Raw genomic sequence first — 20,629 nt, forward strand, 5'->3', positions numbered from 1 at the left:
GCCATGAGCGAAGCGAAATTGGCGGTGCAAACGAGGAGCTCAGTTGTCGAGGTCTTCCCATTGTACCCGAAAATCCTGACCGAAAGTCCGATCGGTGTACGACCTGGAAAATAGGTAACCGCGCCGTAAAGACGCATCGTAGCCCGAACTGGAGTATGATTTCCCTTGACGGGATTTGTCGCTTGAGCACGAATCTGTTCAACAGTCGTACAGTCAAATGCTTGGTCCTCCTGCGCGCGAAGCTCTCGAATGCGTTGAAGCATCAGCCACAGCGGTGAGAGTAGGTCATGTCCTGTGTGCTTTTTTGCTGCAAAGGTGAAATTGAGCTAGTTGGGAGAGAAAGCATGTGCCCGTTAGCTCCGCGTGCTATCGTTGCACCCGTTGCACCAAACTATCTTCAGGACTGTGAGCTTGACCTAAGTAATGTCTAATATTCTAGTATGCAATATTGTAGGTATTTCTGGTTGTTGCTCGGGAAGGAGTCACAGTTTAGTCAGCGCTGCCCAATGAATCCTCCGACCTTCAGAGACGAGGCGGCTCTCACGTGAACTTGAAGAGCACGGTGGCGAAGCGCTCGACGCGGTCTGGGTGCTGCCGCTTGGCCGGGGACAGCACGCGGCGGCCGAGGGGCTTGGCCACCGCCAGGAAGGCGAAGCGCAGCGCGATGATGAGCAGCGCGAAGCCGATGCCGACGAGCCACTCGCTGATGTGCGGCATGTCGGGGTTCGTCTGGAACTCGGGGATGGCGGCGCGCATCTGCGCCACGCCGAAGAGCTCGGCCAGCACGATGGGCACGAGCGTGAGCGTGAGCGCCACCAGCACGTACTCCTTGGCGCTCAGCAGCACCTTCATCTCCGTGGCGGCCATGGCTGCTCGACGGTCGCTCGGGGCCTCTGCTCGACGATCAGGGGGCAGGATGGGATATGCCGGTGAGCAACTGCTCTTTTGTATCGGACCAAAATCATAAAATCGATGCCAGAATAGAACCCGAATGTGGTCCACACACGCTTGCAACCTATCTTGAAAATGTGTAAAGTGTACACTGTACACCAACAAGGTATAATAGTAAAACGGTAGACAGTCAATTACATAAAGTACTAGTAGTACTACAGTAGTACTACTAGTAGTATTTTTTCTCTCAAGGTTACCTCTGCACACTACACTGTAATCGACTCAAGCAAGAGGTCATGCTGGCGGACCATCAACCTGACAGGTCAAGCCCGGAGTCGTTGGCGACCCCCGCCCCTGCGGCACATACCCTCGTATAGCACTTTCATCCCCTTGTTGTCGCAGTCGGCCAGGTTGAAGTAGCATCTATTCGCGTAGGTGATGCCGTCACTTCCACAGACGTTGGGGAGGTTTGGATTTTCACATTCAATGTTGCTAACCACTGCGCACGAAAAACCTGCGGAGGTTCTGACGATCAGGAGCGAGGCGAGTACGGCTGCACTGGCGAATTTCATGGCTTCGGACTTCGGGCGTGAGGTTCTGGTCTGGAGGAGACGGTGTGGTGTTTGGCTGTAGTGTGTTGCTGGCAAATGGCAAAGTGAATCTGAGGAAGAGCTGCTTCACTCCTGCTACTGGTTTTTTTTTGGTAGCATATCCATATGTAATTGGCCTTTTGCAACCAAGGTAGTATTTCCGCTGAGCGAGCTATCCTATTGGTGGATAACGGCTCTAAGCTGTGGTATCGCCCTCAAAGATGGCGGAACCCCTGCTAACTTTGAGGTATCGTTTGCAATTTCTGTTGCTCTAGGCGTTTGTATTGTCGCATGGATATGCTACCAGCTCCATACAAAAAAGACGTGGTCATTTTTCCCCTTGCTGCAAAACTGGCTTTGTGGTGTGGAGTGCAAGACGGAGAAAAATGAGGCCGAAGCGCTACAGAGCGATTTTGACGGAGTTCATGAGCTTTAACGATGCTCGTGCCTTCACTGCGGAGACCGTGTTTACGACAGAGATGCTGCTAACCATCACTCCTGAAGATGTTAGCCGGTGGATGAATTTTCGTGCGCTTGGTGAGCCATACCCTGGCGAGGACGCTAAGCCAGTGTTTGCCAGATCTTCCACTCTCGTATTCGCCAAAAAAGCTATCTCGTGCTTTATGCCTCAGATTTTATAAATCGTCGCGTGAGGTGGCGTGCCCAGAAGTGTGTCGTCGACGTTTATATTGATAACACGCAGCCTTATACGGACGCCGCAACGGCCAGCGTGCTAACAGGTCCACTGGGCCCGTGCTTTTTCGTTATCAAAGATGGCATGAGATTTGTCACCGATAACTTGCTTGTCAACCGAATCAGCAGCGTCATCAAGCAGAAAATGGGAGAAGGCGTAGCACACGAACTGAGTATAGTCTTGCTGTGGGCGTCGCTGGTGCCCGACGGCTCGTTTGACTATGCATTAGTCCCTACGGCGCTGAAACAACGCGTGATTACAGCGTATCGGGATGCTGGCGGAAACCCTGCGGTAAATCCCGTCAAACGGTTTCCCATTCAGGTCGTGGGGGAGGGTGCACAACTCCAGCTTATTGAGTTCACAGAAGACGGCCCATATTCTGATAGCAGCACACATGTAGAACACAGCAACATTCCCACCAGGATGAGCGCAGACAATACTCGAACGGAGTTCACAGCATTACACTCACAGTTATTTGGAGTGCAGCGCCAGCTCTCAAACACCATGGATGAGGTCCTTCGGCTGAGAACAGAAATGCAGCAGGAGCACCGAAGAATGATGGCTGTGATGCGACGCATCGCATTGCAGCCTGTTGTCCGAACGCTGGCAGAGGGCAGTGAAGTTTCTGACGTTGCTGCTGGTGTTGGTGCAGTTCGCAGAGTCGTGCGTCTGGCCAAGAGGCCGCGAGATTTGTTCCAGTTGTGGCACAAGTATGAGTTCGGCTTGAATGGAACCAAACCTGCAAAAGAATTCACACGAGCAGAGAGAGGAGCAAATAAGTTCGCATATTCGCGACGGAAAGCTTTCTGGGATAGTGTGGCGTACCTCGTTCGAGCGGGACTCACGAGCGACGTCGCTATCGACAGGATCTACGCAGCGTACGGACGCCAGCAGCCAGTGACAGCTATCCTGACAGCTCTTCGCCGCGACAAGAAGAATGGCGGACACCCAGCGCTCCGCGTGTAGTTTAGAGCGACTTTTTACCAATCAAAACGCAGTTGCACTGATTGTTGCACCGATGGTCGATATTTATATGGTACTCACGATTCGTGGTACGCGTAATATTCCGTGCTTATAGTACATGTGTACTGACATGGATCTGCTGATTTGCTATTTGTCGTCCAAGCGTTGATCAAAAGTAATCTTGTACAAATGCAACGGTATGTGTTTATACTGGGATAGCAGTGACCCCGGAGGGAGTGCTGTGGCCAGCCCAACACACATGAGACCACGGCAAACAAAACGTTTCTTATGAACCTAAGTACGAATCGCGATTTAACCGCATGAATCGAAAGAGCTGTGTCTCGTGCTTCTTTTAAGCTATTGATCGTTAGCAAGTGTTGAGAACTCGTGGAGTTACATCTGACGAAAAAAATATCTCTACTTCCGGATCCCCGAAATCTCGGGTTTATTTCGGGCGTGTGACCTCAATATTTTCTCAATTTTATCGTATTGTATATTGTCATAAAGCTTGTGTAAAATGCCATCGAATTAAAGTTGTTTTCGCTTTCTACGAGTGTTTTAAGCTTTTAAATTTTTGATGTCCGGTTATGTACGAATTTTGATCTGTCAACTTTAAACGCGATTATCTCGAAAACTCTAAATGGTTGATAAGTAACATTTTGTTTCCCGTGGTCTCACATTAATTAGGCGTCCGGTAACTGGTTCCAGTAAAACAAAGCCGTGCTTTGCACGCGGAAGCTCTGGGTTTACAAGTCAGTTTTTCAAATGTTATATTTAAAATTTATGTGATGATTAAAGTAATTGTAGACTTCCGCTTCGCCCTGAGGCCTCATGCTGCAAATAGTCAGTATGGTAATTTCATGCTTTCGACATACCTGTGGATAGTTCGCCGTGGGCAACACCAACGTGCTCGTGGCCGTGGTGCTGCTTGTCATGATGTACCTGCCTCTCACCAAGGCGCGCTGGAACCTGGTGCTGCTCACGATGGTGCAGAACTGGGTGCTCGGGCCCTTCGTCATGTTCTTCCTCTCGTCGGCCTTCTGCATTGCCATGGTCGTGGTCTGGAACAGCCTCGCGGGCGGAGACGCTGCGTACTGCGCCGCTATGGTGGCCATGAACGGTAGCCGATTTGAAGATCAGAGTATATTCGGTTATATAACCGCTATATTCTGACCAGATGAACAGATCAAGAAAATACATCATAATTGGTCCGGAAATATGCACATTCAAAAGGAATTTAGGTCAACTAAATTTAGCTTATAGCTGGACTATTTCGTAATTTGTAACAACTAAAACTGGTAACCTTGACTTTGTTCGGACGGTTAGCATTATAGTTTGAGATTATAATTTAAAGATGAAATGTTGTGGTAGTGCATCTATATCACGCCTGGCTTGTTGCTTTTGTAGCTTGGGGTGACCGAATTGTACCTATACAGACTGTTGCGGACTTAAATCGAGGTGATTTTCGGCGTCACAAGAAACACAGGATGGGCGACATCGTTCGAAGAGGCCTCAGAGACCGTTTGCAACCGGAGCGAAGCGGAGGTCTGCAATGGTCGGCGCGTGGGCCGGAGTAGTTGCACTGCGAAGTCACAAGAAACACAGGATGGGCGACATCGTTCGAAGAGGCCTCAGAGACCGTTTGCAACCGGAGCGAAGCGGAGGTCTGCAATGGTCGGCGCGTGGGCCGGAGTAGTTGCACTGCGAAGTAGGTGTTATCTATTTACCGACGCCTTGCCCGCCATGAGCGAAGCGAAATTGGCGGTGCAAACGAGGAGCTCAGTTGTCGAGGTCTTCCCATTGTACCCGAAAATCCTGACCGAAAGTCCGATCGGTGTACGACCTGGAAAATAGGTAACCGCGCCGTAAAGACGCATCGTAGCCCGAACTGGAGTATGATTTCCCTTGACGGGATTTGTCGCTTGAGCACGAAGCTGTTCAACAGTCGTACAGTCAAATGCTTGGTCCTCCTGCGCGCGAAGCTCTCGAATGCGTTGAAGCATCAGCCACAGCGGTGAGAGTAGGTCATGTCCTGTGTGCTTTTTGCTGCAAAGGTGAAATTGAGCTAGTTGGGAGAGAAAGCATGTGCCCGTTAGCTCCGCGTGCTATCGTTGCACCCGTTGCACCAAACTATCTTCAGGACTGTGAGCTTGACCTAAGTAATGTCTAATATTCTAGTATGCAATATTGTAGGTATTTCTGGTTGTTGCTCGGGAAGGAGTCACAGTTTAGTCAGCGCTGCCCAATGAATCCTCCGACCTTCAGAGACGAGGCGGCTCTCACGTGAACTTGAAGAGCACGGTGGCGAAGCGCTCGACGCGGTCTGGGTGCTGCCGCTTGGCCGGGGACAGCACGCGGCGGCCGAGGGGCTTGGCCACCGCCAGGAAGGCGAAGCGCAGCGCGATGATGAGCAGCGCGAAGCCGATGCCGACGAGCCACTCGCTGATGTGCGGCATGTCGGGGTTCGTCTGGAACTCGGGGATGGCGGCGCGCATCTGCGCCACGCCGAAGAGCTCGGCCAGCACGATGGGCACGAGCGTGAGCGTGAGCGCCACCAGCACGTACTCCTTGGCGCTCAGCAGCACCTTCATCTCCGTGGCGGCCATGGCTGCTCGACGGTCGCTCGGGGCCTCTGCTCGACGATCAGGGGGCAGGATGGGATATGCCGGTGAGCAACTGCTCTTTGTATCGGACCAAAATCATAAAATCGATGCCAGAATAGAACCCGAATGTGGTCCACACACGCTTGCAACCTATCTTGAAAATGTGTAAAGTGTACACTGTACACCAACAAGGTATAATAGTAAAACGGTAGACAGTCAATTACATAAAGTACTAGTAGTACTACAGTAGTACTACTAGTAGTATTTTTTCTCTCAAGGTTACCTCTGCACACTACACTGTAATCGACTCAAGCAAGAGGTCATGCTGGCGGACCATCAACCTGACAGGTCAAGCCCGGAGTCGTTGGCGACCCCCGCCCCTGCGGCACATACCCTCGTATAGCACTTTCATCCCCTTGTTGTCGCAGTCGGCCAGGTTGAAGTAGCATCTATTCGCGTAGGTGATGCCGTCACTTCCACAGACGTTGGGGAGGTTTGGATTTTCACATTCAATGTTGCTAACCACTGCGCACGAAAAACCTGCGGAGGTTCTGACGATCAGGAGCGAGGCGAGTACGGCTGCACTGGCGAATTTCATGGCTTCGGACTTCGGCCGTGTGGTTCTGGTCTGAGGAGACGGTGTGGTGTTTGGCTGTAGTGTGTTGCTGGCAAATGGCAAAGTGAATCTGAGGAAGAGCTGCTTCACTCCTGCTACTGGGTTTTTGGCACCAATATCCATATGCTTCGCACGATCCGTGATCCACGCAATATTCCGTGCTTACAGTACATGTGTACTGACATGGATCTGCTGATTTGCTATTTGTCGTCCAAGCGTTGATCAAAAGTAATCTTGTACAAATGCAACGGTATGTGTTTATACTGGGATAGCAGTGACCCCGGAGGGAGTGCTGTGGCCAGCCCAACACACATGAGACCACGGCAAACAAAACGTTTCTTATGAACCTAAGTACGAATCGCGATTTAACCGCATGAATCGAAAGAGCTGTGTCTCGTGCTTCTTTTAAGCTATTGATCGTTAGCAAGTGTTGAGAACTCGTGGAGTTACATCTGACGAAAAAAATATCTCTACTTCCGGATCCCCGAAATCTCGGGTTTATTTCGGGCGTGTGACCTCAATATTTTCTCAATTTTATCGTATTGTATATTGTCATAAAGCTTGTGTAAAATGACATCGAATTAAAGTTGTTTTCGCTTTCTACGAGTGTTTTAAGCTTTTAAATTTTTGATGTCCGGTTATGTACGAATTTTGATCTGTCAACTTTAAACGCGATTATCTCGAAAACTCTAAATGGTTGATAAGTAACATTTTGTTTCCCGTGGTCTCACATTAATTAGGCGTCCGGTAACTGGTTCCAGTAAAACTGAAGCCGGTAAACTGAAGCCAGTAACCAGTATTGAAGTTTTGAGACAACTGGTTTGCATCCATCCGGGTGGTGCCGATTGAAGTCATCAATCGCTTATTGGAGGTTGGATCGATGTGTTGGTTTGCATCCATCCAGGTGGTGCCAATTGAAGTCATCAATCGTATATTGGAGGTTGGATCGATGTGTCGGCTATCTGGATGCTGTCCAGTTTGCACCCATCCGGGTGGTGTCGATTGAAGTCATCAATCGCTTATTGGAGGTTGGATCGATGTGTCGGCTAATCTGGATGCTGTCCAACTGAAGCAACAGATCAGAGAATGCCTTCGGACTACCATATGAGCCGGCCTCTTCGTTGCTGGCGAGCACCTCACACGGAGCCTGCAAAGACTCACTACGCGCATTAGTGAACCAGTGCAGCAAGATGACTGAGCAAATAGAAACTATATAGATAAAGTAAACTCTAATCCTTGCTCTTGGACTGAGCAGCGACCGATTTAATAAGATCCAACATCAGGCCTGCTGCTGCTGCTGCTGGATGGTAGCCAGAAGTTGGGCGTGCTGATTCTGCTGGGCTTCTAGCTGGGCGCGCTGCAGTCGTTCGAGCTCCCGAACCTGCTCGTCGGCGTGCCACCGCTGTTCTGCGAGTTCTCGTTTCATCCTAATCTCCAGCATCTCTAGCCGACGCTGTCCATCCAGGTTTGCCTCTCCTGTCGCCTCCGCAACCGCGACAGCTGCGGCGACTTCGCCCACCTTGGCGACAGCAGCATCGTGCTGCGTGACGCTAGGTGGCGGAGACGGTTCACCCCTTCGCTTGCGCAGGTCCTCCTGGAACTCCTCGAACGCGGCCTGCTTTGCCTGGCTGGAGAGAAACGATCGAGGGAGGAGGCGAACGGCGGAGAGGAGTCAGAGGACGAGCTGTCGCTGATCCCGCCGTCGAAGAAGAGCACGACGTCGACTCCTAGAGCGGCTAGCAGGAAGCAGTTTGTGTCGGCGGACGACATCATATTGCTCACGCAGGTCCAGGCCACGAACCCTGGGCGTATCCGCACGTGATGGACGGATAGCAGGAGGTGTGCGACCAGCTAAGGGGACACAGCGACTTTCATCTGGACAAGACTGCAGCGGCGTGTCAGGCTCGCGCGACGCTGCTCCTGGATCACTTGAAAACGGGCAACATAGCGGCGCTGAGGAAGTCGGTCATGTCGGAGGAGTATGAGCGCAAGCGCGAACTGTTGATTGATGTAAATACTGCGAGCGAACTAGTCTGTTTCGAGTGTTTGCGGTGTGCTTCCTGGCACCAGCCCCCGCTCTTCTCGGCACCGTTGCACTCGGTTGCATCCCGTTGGTGGGCCCTTCAAAGGGCTGGAAGGCGAACTACGCCTTCTGGATACGAACGTTTTGGCAGCTCTTCTTCGTCTCAATCGGTGGGGTGCTGCAAATGAAGCCGATGCTAACACCCGGCGCGATCGCGACTATGGGGGCCGTCGTGATTGCGTCGGCGTCCTCGGCCTCCTTCGTCGCTTTTGAATTGCTTCTCGCGAGCTCGTGGGGCTTCCCGATCCCCTTCAGCAGTGATGGCCAAAAATGTATTGCGGGTATTGGCATTTTGCAATACCAGTAGAAATACTTTATTGCAAGCGCTCTGGGGTATTGCAATACGTATTGCAGCGCCGCCGGATATTGCAGTACTTATTTTCAAGCGATTCCGGGATCCCTTTTCAAGGTGATATCCAAAGGTCCCGCTGATTTACGCATCGAGCGCTTCTGGCGCGAACTGCGAGGCGTGTGGTCACGAGAGCTCGGCCTCCAAATTTGGGCGCGGACTCGTTAGCCGGCATGGTATCCCAGGCGATGAAGGGGGGCAACGGCAGCAGCGACGCTAGTGTTGAGGGGTAGTATTGCAATAGTATTGCAAACAAACCAGGTATTGCAGTACTTACTGCAGGACCGGAGAGTAGTTGCAATAGATATTGCGTGCTTTTTACTTTTTTACAATGCCCAGCAATGTATTTTTGGTCATCACTGCCCTTCAGCATTGTATCCACCGTGGGGGTTTACATTTCGCTGTTTGTTTTTCACAGCTTAGTGATCGGGCCTCGGCGTTTGACTGCCTACAGCAGCAGTTGAGCGCTGATCTACCCGAAGTTTAACGTGCTCTTCACTCGAGTTTCAGGGCTTCAGCGAACGATGTTAGTTTGCACTTTGCCAGTCATTAACTTCATGATCAGATTCATCCTTGCTCGAGTTTCAGCAGATCTGGACGAGTGCGTGGCGACGATCATCGTGTGCTCGGTCGAAGTCTTCAACGCCCTCTACATGTCGATTTGCATGCAAGTCGCGACGTCTCCACTCACAATTCCTCTTATTTTTGCGGCTCGCATTGCCCCCATTGGATTTGCCGTTCGAACGATCTACCTGCAGACTAACGTGGACATTCAGTCATACGAAGGCGTAGTAATCGGCTGGGCGAGTTACCACAAAGGCTAAGAGCTGTCTTTTACGACAGTCGAGCACGTGGTTCCAGGATGGAGATGATTCGAATTGGTGCGACCATACCTCTGCCAGTCTCCAAAGAAAGCCGAGAGCTCTTTGAAGACCTCCATTCTATCAGAAACAGCCCCAGAAGATCCACAAGATTACGATGAGTTACTCGTGAGAGTACAGCCAAACCGCTCGGCGCGACGGAAATGAACAGCTCGGAGGAAAGAAAAACAGACGCCTATCAAACTTCTTCAATCGATTACAGCCTTGATAGCTCGCTGAATCAGGCCTGCTTATCGACTGTCTATGCATTTAATGACACTATGCCGCATCGATACCAAATACACCGTCGCATTTCGCTTCAACCGGGGTTCTTTAGTTATCCCAGCCTCTCGTTAATACCGACATGCATCTGCAAAATTTGCTATTTGTCGTCCAAACATTGAGCAACCGACAAATACAACGGTACACTGTAGCTGTCTAGCTAAATATTGTATTACGAACCCGATTGTAACAGGAAACAAGTACACCACATTCAAAACAACGCGCTTCACTCCACCCCATCTCGAAAGACGCCGAGCAAGAAAATACTACGTAAGGTAGTAGAAGAAGAAATTATTTGTTCCAGCATCCTTCTCCTTCCTGTCTTGAATGAGAGATGGTGCTGGTTCTGCTGGTATATTCAGACTGATGAACCTCGCTGCTGGAAAGCATCTTACTTGCAATACAAGGAAGATATAGTAAAACGGTAGACAGCCAATTACATCAAGTACTAGTAGTACTACTGTAGTATTACCAGTAGTATTTTTTCTCGCAAGGTTATTTCTACACACTACACTGTAATCGACTCAAGCAAGAGGTCACGTTGGCGGACCATCAACCTGACAGGTCAAGCCCGGAGTCGTTGGCGACCCTCGCCCCTGCGGCACATGCCCTCGTGCAGCACTTTCATCCCCTTGTTGTCGCAGTCGGCCAGGTTGAAGTAGCATCTATTCGCGTAGGTGATACCGTCACTTCCACAGACTTGGGGAAGGTTTGGATTTTCACATTCAATGTTGCCAACCCCTGCGCACGAAAAACTGGCGGAGGTTCTGACGATCAGGAGCGAGGCGAGTACGGCTGCACTGGCGAATTTCATGGCTTCGGACTTCGGCCGTGTGGTTCAGGTCTGGAGGAGACGGTGTGGTGTTTGGCTGTAGTGTGTTGCTGGCAAATGGCAAAGTGAATCTGAGGAAGAGCTGCTTCACTCCTGCCAAGTTTTTTTTTTTTTTGGTACCTTACCCATGCGGTACTCACGATTCGTGGCACACGTAATATACGGTACTGACATGCATCTGCATGATTTGTGTTCATCGCACATGAATACGGTAATTGGCTGCAAACAACACTCGACGATCTATTTGGTTGGTAACAATTAGGCCAAAACAAGTAAATGATCTAAAAGTTTCGCCGAGACGCGTCTGTGTAAGGACAACCTAAATAGTGGCCTCTGTTTGCGAGACGTGGTCCTGTCAACTTCTGTAACTTTGTTTGCGGTAAGGTGGGCATCAACATCAACGTAGGGCAAGGACCAGCCACGGCCCATGAGCCATGCAGCACGATGTGTACTGGTGTGACAGCACCTTCATCCAGTGCCTGCTCGACGCCTCTGCGTAGGATGCTGGTGGCATCTGTATATGTATCGGACCAAAAAGTGCGAAGACCAAAATGTTGAACAGATGTGATCCACATATGGTTTCCATTGGTCTAAATAGTGGCCCCTGATTGCGGTAATGCCCCTCCGGACGACAAAGTTTGCGGTAATGCAAGCGTCCACGTCAACACTGGGCAACCATCCACGCGACAACAATACATACATGTATACAAGTACACGTACAATGGGCTCCGTTCATTTATGCGAAAAAACGCAGTCTCAGTCGTCCTTGGATTTGATGGTGGCGCTGGCTTCCTCGGTCTCCTCCTCCTCCTCCTCCTCCTCGGGGCCCTCTACCTTGTGCTGGATGTCCTCGGCCACGCCCTTGTTCACAAGCGCGTAGCCCATCACCAGGAACAGGAAGTACCAGTACACGTGCAGCACCATGAGCATGCACAGCATAGCATTCATCGGGTGCACGAACGAGCCGACGATGTCCGGGTGCTTCTGCGGCAGCTCGAGCATCGAGCTGTAGATGAGGTGGCACGGGAACACGAACAGCCGCGTGTACGCCCACGACGCTAGCAGCACCAGGTACATGAGCACCACGAGCGGCGTGTTGCCGGTGTCCACAATCGACTTGATGCCGTCTATAGTCAAGCAAATTCACAAATTAATTAGCCCACGGTAGCACCAGTCAAACAACCCTTCGCACAAAGTGCACGTACATCCTGTGACGTCGCCAATGTCATGCGTGAATACCACGAGCGCGCCAAACGCCGTGTAGTTGGCCAGGTACGAGCCGCCGATCAGGATGATGGTAGCCACGTGGTGCAACAGCATCTCGATAAAGTCGTTGCGGATCGGCGAGAAGAAGACCATGAACAGCAAGCTATGCAGGTGGTATCCGAGCTGCACCATGAAGTAGTACTTGAGCGCGCTGGACGGCGCATCGGACAGCACGTCGAACGTCTTCACCACTTGGCCCTTGCCGCCCAGCGACGGCGGGAACCACGGTTCGTGCTGCATCACCTTGAATCCCACGACGGTGATGAACACAAAGTACCTGTTCCAACCCCAAGCACCAAAAAATCAATACACCCAGCCATCCCCGCTCTGTTAACACCACTGCAATATTCTGCACTCACAGGAGCTTGAACAGCACCGTCGTGAACCGGTGCACGCGGTCCTCGATCACGCGCTTCTTGGGCGAGAGCACGACGCGCGCAAGCGGCGCGAAGGCCCACCCGGAGACGAAGCGCACGCCGATGAGCAGCAGCGACACGGCGCCGCCGATCAGCAGGTCCGGGATCTGCGGCATGCCCGGCGTGCCGTCGTGGAAGGCGCGGTTGTTGCTGCGCGTGTTGGACACGCCGAAGAGCTCCAGCAGCAGGATGGGCACCAGCGTCAGCGTCATGGCCACCAGCACGTACTCCTTGGCGCTGAGCGCGACCTTCATCTCCGTCGACATGGCTGCAGCGCAGGTGGGGGGAGAGGAGGGGGAGGGGGGCGGCGGATCCGCAGACGTCTCTATGCTGTGCTCCGCGCGCTGCCTGCCGGCGAGTGGCGCCGATGGTATCAGAGGCAATGATGCCAGCGCCATCCCTAGTCCTCCACGCAGCGGCAATGTATCCATCCCCGGCTATGTGTCGTCGATGTGGCCCACACGATCCGTGTGTGGTATACACATGATCCGTGTGTTATACACAGTGTGTATGTGTGTGTATTACACACAATGTGTACCGAAACACCGGTACCATCTCGGAGGACCCGCCCGTTCAATGACGATCAGGCAGTTGCATGTCAACGTCGACGAAGTCACTTCGTCTGTCACTGCACCGCAAGTCAGTTCAGGTCAGTCGTCATTCTGCCAGCGGCTGCATCCGCCTCCATGACCCTCACGGAGCTGCCCGAGGTCGTCGCCGCGCTGCAGGCGAGTCAAAGAGCGCACGCCGGCCGCAAGCGCCCAAGAAGTTCCGGCGGCCTGGGCGACGGCAAGGATAAGAGACCCAACGCTGCCCCGCGTCCTCGCTGTGAGGACGTCCCGATTGCGCCCATCCGAGTGGACAAGGACCTCCTGGTGCAGGTGGTGCGCATTAAGGTGCAAACGCTGATCCGCCACGCCAAGCTGCGCGAGCAGGGCGTGGAGCAGCAGCCGGGCAAGACGCACGACCCGCAGTGCACGGCCGAGCGTCTCGAGCGACTCGTGCCGGTGATCGAGCAGCGGTGGCTGCAGGACCTCATGAAGGGCGACGAGCCCAGATACGGCTTCGACGACGTCGTCAAGGTCTTCCAGGACATCGTCCATAGCGACACGAGCGACTCGGACACCGGAGATGCTGCTGGTCAATAGAAGCTCTAGATTGCGACTTGACAGTGGACCCGACCTGCCCAGTAATCTTGAACAAAAATTAAAAGGTGATCACCTGTCCGCATTGTTAGTCAGACGAGTAGTTTTCCAACGTGTAGCTTGAGCTGCAAATGGGTGCACCAAAGCTTGTTTATCTAGGCCTTGATGGCTACAACGGGACGGTGGCGATCACGACGCCCAGTGTGACGCACGCAGCGTTATGCGCTCTAGCACACCGAGTGCGGGAGCTCCTCGCCCGTGACTCCGGCCAGCACGTTGTCCACGGCGATCTGCGCCATCACCTGGCGGGTCTTGATCGAGGCCGAGCCCACGTGCGGCAGCACGATGCAGTTCTCGAGCGAGAACAGTGCGTGCGACGGAGGCAGCGGCTCCGGGGTGGTCGCATCCAAGCCGGCAGCCGCGATCTGCTTGCGCTTGAGAGCCTCCACGAGCGCGTCTTGGTCCACCAACTCGCCCCGGCCAGTGTTGATCAAGACGGCGTTAGGCTTCATGAGAGCGAGCTCCTTGGCGCCGATGCAGCCGCGGCTCGCCTCGTTCAGGGGCTGGTGGAGACTCACAATGTCACTTTCACGCAGCAGCGTCTCCATGTCCACGTATTCGACAGATCCCGGCTCTCCACCAAGCGCTTTGACGCTTTCGGGCTTTTCGCGAGGCCCCGTGTACAGGATCTTGCAGTTGAAGCCGCTCTTCAGCATGCGAGCGTACGTCATGCCGATTCGACCAAGACCAACAACACCAACGGTGCTACCCGTCACGTCCGAGCCGCAGTACTGGAACGGCTGCCAGACCCCCCACTCTCCGTTCTTGGCACTGGCAGCACATTCGAGGATCCGGCGTTTAGCTGCAAATGTGAGCGCCACTGCCGTCTCGGCCACTGCCACGTCCAGCACGCCAGGCGTGTGCCCCACGTGAATCTTGCGCGCACGGCAGGCCTCGACATCGATGTGGTTGTAACCCACAGAAGTGGTCGAGACCACGCGCAGCGAGGGCCCCGCCGCGTCCAGGAGCTCCTCGTCGATCGTGTCCGTGTACAGGCAGAAGATGCCCGAGCAGCCCTTCACGCGCTGGAGCAGCTCCTCGCGCGAGATGCACGTGTCTTCAGAAGCGAACGCATCGATTTCGACGGCGGCGGCAGAGTTCGCAATGCGCTGACGCAGCAAATCTACAGTTGGGGTCACCGTGAAAGCTGTCAGTGCGCGTGCACTTCGTCTAATTAGCTACAGCACCTCAGCGCTACCTCACCGATTGCGTATGGCCAATTGCGCGTGAAGAAAATCTTGCGGGGGGCGTTCGACGTCATGGGCGATGGGGGAGCTTGGGGCTCCGGCAGGCAGCGATCGAAATGTGCTCGATGCTTGTCAAATGATCCTCAAATCCCTATTTCTGCCAATCCTCAGACGGCGGCACTCAGAGCCCCACGTTCAACCGTCATGAGCTCCGCTGCGCCTCGCAAGGTCTTTTTCTCCCGGAATGTGCCGTATGCCATCGGTGAGACTCGATGGGTCCACTGTCTATGGACAATAGCTCCACCACCTAAACGTTCTACTTGTTCCCTGACTTGTAGAGCAATTCCGGCAACGTCTCACCAAAGCGGGGGCGAACTCCATCGCAGTGGAGACCTTTGCCTCGGAAGAGAGCTGCATCTCCCGGGAGGAGCTGCTGCAGCGAGTGAAAGGCTGCTCGGGGCTGTTTTGCCTGCTGACGGACAAAGTGGACGCGGAGGTGCTGGATGCCGCGGGGCCGACGCTGCAGGTCGTGTCCACCATGTCGGTGGGCTACAACCACATCGACGTGGAGGCCTGTCGCGCGCGCAATGTGAGAGTGGGGTACACCCCCGGAGTGCTGGACGTCTCGACCGCCGAGACGGCAGTGGCGCTCACATTCGCAGCTAAACGCCGGATCCTCGAGTGCGCTGCCAGCGCCAAGAACGGAGAGTGGGGAGTCTGGCAGCCGTTCCAGTACTGCGGCTCGGACGTGACGGGTAGCACCGTTGGTGTTGTTGGTCTTGGTCGAATCGGCATGACGTACGCTCGCATGCTGAAGAGCGGCTTCAACTGCAAGATCCTGTACACGGGGCCTCGCGAAAAGCCCGAAAGCGTCAATGCGCTTGGTGGAGAGCCGGGGTCTGTCAAATACGTGGACATGGAGACGCTGCTGCGTGAAAGTGACATTGTGAGTCTCCACCAGCCCCTGACCGATGCTACTCGCGGCAGTATTGGCGCCAAGGAACTGCAGCTCATGAAATCTAGCGCTGTGCTGATCAACACTGGAAGAGGCGAGTTGGTGGACCAGGACGCGCTTGTGGACGCTCTGAAGACCAAGGCGATCGCAGCTGCTGGCTTGGACGTGACAACCCCGGAGCCGCTATCGCCTACTCATCCCCTCTTTTCCCTTGAGAACTGTGTCGTGATGCCTCACATCGGCTCAGCCACTGTGAAAACTCGCCAAGCCATGGCTGATATCGCGGTCGCTAACCTCGCTGCTGGTGTTGTGGACGAAAAGCTTCCGCATGAAGTGTGCTAGTGGACGATCATCTCACTCCAGCTACGTTGCAAACGCCCGACATGCATAACATGGAATTGTTTTAGCCATGCTTAGTCGACAAATGATAGTTCTCAAGACTGTGAGAACTAAAAGCCGGAGATAATGGTAAGGTCGCTGATTCACGTTCAAACATTGCCTTCGCTCATTATTCTAGTTGACCATACCTTCTACCTGTACCTCACTAGATGAACCACGACCAAACACAAATGCACACGCACCTACTGTGGAGCGCTACCAGCAAAGTTGCCAACCGAGCCCGTAAATCCCCCCACGGAGCCACCGAATCCTCCCATGGAGCCACCGAAGTTGCCACTGCCACCCGCACCACCACCACCGATGACAGAGTCGCTCGTGGCCACGCCACCGTTCGCGGTCAGAGTAGCCGCTGTCTCGACCTCCTGGTTCGCTGACATGTTCACCGCTACCGAGATCCACGTGAACAGACCGTCCGCCACCGAGTCACCAAGTAGAGCGTACTCCACGATCGGGTCGTATCCGTCCACCGCGGCCGCCTGGAGCCACATGTCGTCCTCGTTGAGCGTGATCTCCTGCGTGTTGGTGACGTACGTGTCTTGTTCGTTCACGGCCGTGATGAGGTCCTGGTCGAAGAAGAACTGGCCGACATGAGCGATGGAGCTGCCGGAGTACGTTCCATTGGCCAGCACCGTGCCGTTGTAGTTCCCGATCATATGCAGGTGCGTGGCGCGCTCGACGTAGTGGCCGGGGAATATCGTCAGCATCTGAGCCACACCGTCGCTGTCCGTCGCCGCGATGCCGCGGCAGAAGGTGGCGTTGATGTTGGACGCATCGCTGCTGTCTCCGTTGCCGTCGGCCACCACGCCAGAGTAGACGCCCGTCGCGTTCGCGTGCCAGAAGTCCACGTACATGTCGGTCACGGGCTCGCACGTGCTCACGTCGATCACTTGCAGGTCGACGTACATGTCGATGCCCGGCTGGTCTTCACGCATGTCCGAGCGGATGTACTCACCGGAGACGTAGTACGGGCCGTACGTGACTTCGGGCTCCAGCACACACGAAACTTCGTCGCCGAACAGGACGCTGGACGAGGTGTCGGCCGTGACACCCGTGAGGCTGGACTCGTGGTCCGTGGCCACCACCGTATCTACATCGAGGCGGCGCTGACGGCGCTCACGACGCAGATACTCGACGGCTTGGGCGCGGCGGGCTACGGCGCGCTCCTGGAGCTTGCGCATGGTCTCGGTGTCGACACACTCGCCGAGTGCGTGCTTGGCGTTGGCGACGAAGAGTTTGCGCTGGTCGTTGGAGAGCGTGCTGTGGGTGGCCATTTGGCGGGCCGATGCGTTGTCGAGGAGAGCGATCGCGGCGATGGCGGCGGCGACGAGGATGGAGAGCGTCTTCACCATGGTTTATGCTGGTCTTGCTCACGCTGGCGGTTGTTGTGATGAGTATGAGGGATGGAATGCAAATTGCAAAGTGAGTTATGGGGCCGCTGGTGACCGATGCAGTAGCTTAATACTGAAGGTGTGGGTCGTAATTTCCTCTCCGGGTCTTTGCTGGCGGGGATCATGGACTGATGTTGCTCTGTTTAACAGATACTACTACGTAGTACTAGGAGGTGGGTGGATCCCCGGAATTTGTGAACCTCGCTTGCAACTGGACAAGTCCTAAATAGACGCAGTCAACACGACGATAGTACCAGCACTACTGGCGTACGTGCAGCTCACTAACCAGCGGTTGAAGTGGACAACGCAGCACAGTAGTCGCAGCATCACTTGAGATCCACGACTCATGTCCCTCGTTCTGGTGATCACGACACGATTTGTAAGATCGGGAGGGCTATCTTGCAGCTGCAGCGACTAGAGAATTCACCAACATCCCGGAGTGCAAGTGCAGCGAGTGTACACGGGCGAAACATGATGAAAGTGCACAGTACATGTAGTCGAGCTTGACTATCGAACTTCCAGTTCTCTCTTGGGGTTGGTCTTTGAGTATGTATAGTTGTGTCGTCGGATCTTGCGATGCGGCCATCACGCAGTATTATGCAGGGTTGCAGAATACTTACTGAACGTTTAACATATCCTCCATCGTTGTGCAAACGCACGCAATCAGGCTGTACCGAAGTGCGGAGATCGTTCAAGCGGCTCCAGCAGTGCTGTGTTAGTGGCAAGGAGCGCTCTACGGACCACAGTCCACGTCAAACTAAAGCTAGCCCAACCGTTGGTATCTCAGGCAGCACCGAACACATGATATGCTGTGCGAACTGTGGATTAATTCGCAAGTGGGCGAAAGTCATTGTGACTATACCCAACTTTGACTTGCTTCCCACCTGCAAGTCCAGATACCGGACTTCGTTTTGAGTCTCACAGGAAGCTCGTGGCGTATGCTTACAGTCTCACCAGACCAGACTCGATAGGTTGGGCACGAAACTCGAATACACCACCGTTTCCAATAGCATCCACCTGTCTCGAATCACAACACCTAGCACGATTCCGGGGGTGGTGCTGCGAATATCTTCCCCGATTATACGATATTGGCGGATTAACTGATGACGTTGACTCAGTAAGAAACTCATAACTCTTTCGCTATCTCCAGCTTTGAAAACCTCATCGAGCCATCATGGCTGCCTCGCACAATCTACCAAGACGATCACCTTGGCATAGCCGGCTACCGCTCATCTAACCGTGAATAATCACCGATGCCGCCACACCTTCACAATTCAATTCGCCAGCTTCGGCACCAACGTCCTCAACTCGGCCTTCCTTAACACGAGCAAGACCAGCATAAACCATGGTGAAGACGCTCTCCATCCTCGTCGCCGCCGCCATCGCCGCGATCGCTCTCCTCGACAACGCATCGGCCCGCCAAATGGCCACCCACAGCACGCTCTCCAACGACCAGCGCAAACTCTTCGTCGCCAACGCCAAGCACGCACTCGGCGAGTGTGTCGACACCGAGACCATGCGCAAGCTCCAGGAGCGCGCCGTAGCCCGCCGCGCCCAAGCCGTCGAGTATCTGCGTCGTGAGCGCCGTCAGCGCCGCCTCGATGTAGATACGGTGGTGGCCACGGACCACGAGTCCAGCCTCACGGGTGTCACGGCCGACACCTCGTCCAGCGTCCTGTTCGGCGACGAAGTTTCGTGTGTGCTGGAGCCCGAAGTCACGTACGGCCCGTACTACGTCTCCGGTGAGTACATCCGCTCGGACATGCGTGAAGACCAGCCGGGCATCGACATGTACGTCGACCTGCAAGTGATCGACGTGAGCACGTGCGAGCCCGTGACCGACATGTACGTGGACTTCTGGCACGCGAACGCGACGGGCGTCTACTCTGGCGTGGTGGCCGACGGCAACGGAGACAGCAGCGATGCGTCCAACATCAACGCCACCTTCTGCCGCGGCATCGCGGCGACGGACAGCGACGGTGTGGCTCAGATGCTGACGATATTCCCCGGCCACTACGTCGAGCGCGCCACGCACCTGCATATGATCGGGAACTACAACGGCACGGTGCTGGCCAATGGAACGTACTCCAGCAGCTCCATCGCTCATGTCGGCCAGTTCTTCTTCGACCAGGACCTCATCACGGCCGTGAACGAACAAGACACGTACGACACCAACACGCAGGAGATCACGCTCAACGAGGACGACATGTGGCTCCAGGCGGCCGCGGTGGACGGATACGACCCGATCGTGGAGTACGCTCTACTTGGTGACTCGGTGGCGGACGGTCTGTTCACGTGGATCTCGGTAGCGGTGAACATGTCAGCGAACCAGGAGGTCGAGACAGCGGCTACTCTGACCGCGAACGGTGGCGTGGCCACGAGCGACTCTGTCATCGGTGGTGGTGGTGCGGGTGGCAGTGGCAATTTCGGTGGCTCCATGGGAAGATTCGGCGGCTCTATGGGCAATTTTGGGGGATCGGTTAATGGCTTTAGCGGATCTGTTGGAGGAACGACCCCCGCTAATGCTGCTGCGATTGAGTCGGCCTCTATTGGTGGTGATGTTGATTAGTCCATATCGTGTGGTGTCTGAAAGTAACTGTAGGACGCCGTTGCTTGTCCGTCAAATACCTTTGCCTTTTCCAGTTTTTGCCGATCACTTGCTGCCTATCACTTGCCTCGATTATGCCCCAAGTTGAAGTGATCTGTATTGTGTACCACCATTGGTGTTTCACATCAGCAAAATGCGGACACGTCAACAAAAGCGAAAGTTGTTCGACAGACAAGTCGTTTACAATGTTACTGTAGAGCGTACCTGGCGTTTTGCAACCGCAACGCACAAAGCAAAATGGGACTACAGAAAAATGGTTTTACTATCCGGTAGTACCGTACATGAGGCTTACCATGTTGTGGCGGACTTGTGTTCATTGAGCATTGAGAATGCAAAACACTCGGCGACAGTAAACACAACTGCAGATCGCCGCTCTATTTCTTCTTGCCATTTCGATCTAAAAGCTCGCAAAGCGACTGAAGGTGCGAACTACTTACATGTA

At 54.0% G+C, this 20,629-nt stretch overlaps 8 protein-coding genes across 8 annotated transcripts; 2 read left to right on the forward strand and 6 right to left on the reverse strand.

Annotated features, from left to right (window-relative positions):
• Positions 1 to 540: 540 nt before the first annotated feature.
• On the reverse strand, positions 541 to 867 carry IUM83_02235 (LAG1 longevity assurance; the record flags this gene model as incomplete). Its single annotated transcript, XM_067926138.1, has 1 exon — positions 541 to 867. One exon carries the CDS (start codon positions 865 to 867, stop codon positions 541 to 543), a length of 327 nt encoding a protein of 108 aa, XP_067800648.1.
• Positions 868 to 5,417: 4,550 nt separating this feature from the next.
• IUM83_02236 (LAG1 longevity assurance) lies at positions 5,418 to 5,744 on the reverse strand (the record flags this gene model as incomplete). The annotated part of the gene is made up of 1 exon (XM_067926139.1): positions 5,418 to 5,744. The coding sequence occupies one exon, from the start codon at positions 5,742 to 5,744 to the stop codon at positions 5,418 to 5,420; it is 327 nt and encodes a 108-aa protein (XP_067800826.1).
• A 1,892-nt stretch (positions 5,745 to 7,636) lies between these two features.
• IUM83_02237 (ARS-binding protein 1) lies at positions 7,637 to 8,130 on the reverse strand (the record flags this gene model as incomplete). Its single annotated transcript, XM_067926140.1, has 2 exons — positions 7,637 to 7,985; positions 8,039 to 8,130. The coding sequence occupies 2 exons, from the start codon at positions 8,128 to 8,130 to the stop codon at positions 7,637 to 7,639; spliced, it is 441 nt and encodes a 146-aa protein (XP_067800825.1).
• A 3,389-nt stretch (positions 8,131 to 11,519) lies between these two features.
• On the reverse strand, positions 11,520 to 12,711 carry IUM83_02238 (LAG1 longevity assurance; the record flags this gene model as incomplete). The annotated part of the gene is made up of 3 exons (XM_067926141.1): positions 11,520 to 11,890; positions 11,969 to 12,306; positions 12,389 to 12,711. The coding sequence occupies 3 exons, from the start codon at positions 12,709 to 12,711 to the stop codon at positions 11,520 to 11,522; spliced, it is 1,032 nt and encodes a 343-aa protein (XP_067800589.1).
• A 420-nt stretch (positions 12,712 to 13,131) lies between these two features.
• On the forward strand, positions 13,132 to 13,593 carry IUM83_02239 (Sulfatase protein; the record flags this gene model as incomplete). The annotated part of the gene is made up of 1 exon (XM_067926142.1): positions 13,132 to 13,593. The coding sequence occupies one exon, from the start codon at positions 13,132 to 13,134 to the stop codon at positions 13,591 to 13,593; it is 462 nt and encodes a 153-aa protein (XP_067800649.1).
• A 224-nt stretch (positions 13,594 to 13,817) lies between these two features.
• IUM83_02240 (Glyoxylate reductase/hydroxypyruvate reductase) lies at positions 13,818 to 14,911 on the reverse strand (the record flags this gene model as incomplete). Its single annotated transcript, XM_067926143.1, has 2 exons — positions 13,818 to 14,773; positions 14,854 to 14,911. The coding sequence occupies 2 exons, from the start codon at positions 14,909 to 14,911 to the stop codon at positions 13,818 to 13,820; spliced, it is 1,014 nt and encodes a 337-aa protein (XP_067800775.1).
• A 130-nt stretch (positions 14,912 to 15,041) lies between these two features.
• On the forward strand, positions 15,042 to 16,134 carry IUM83_02241 (Glyoxylate reductase/hydroxypyruvate reductase; the record flags this gene model as incomplete). Its single annotated transcript, XM_067926144.1, has 2 exons — positions 15,042 to 15,099; positions 15,176 to 16,134. 2 exons carry the CDS (start codon positions 15,042 to 15,044, stop codon positions 16,132 to 16,134), a joined length of 1,017 nt encoding a protein of 338 aa, XP_067800776.1.
• A 239-nt stretch (positions 16,135 to 16,373) lies between these two features.
• On the reverse strand, positions 16,374 to 17,462 carry IUM83_02242 (uncharacterized protein; the record flags this gene model as incomplete). Its single annotated transcript, XM_067926145.1, has 1 exon — positions 16,374 to 17,462. One exon carries the CDS (start codon positions 17,460 to 17,462, stop codon positions 16,374 to 16,376), a length of 1,089 nt encoding a protein of 362 aa, XP_067800774.1.
• Between the last annotated feature and the right edge of the window lie 3,167 nt (positions 17,463 to 20,629).

The sequence above is a fragment of the Phytophthora cinnamomi genome, assembly GCF_018691715.1.
Source record: "Phytophthora cinnamomi strain GKB4 chromosome Unknown Contig0, whole genome shotgun sequence".
Taxonomy (NCBI): Eukaryota; Oomycota; class Peronosporomycetes; order Peronosporales; family Peronosporaceae; genus Phytophthora; species Phytophthora cinnamomi.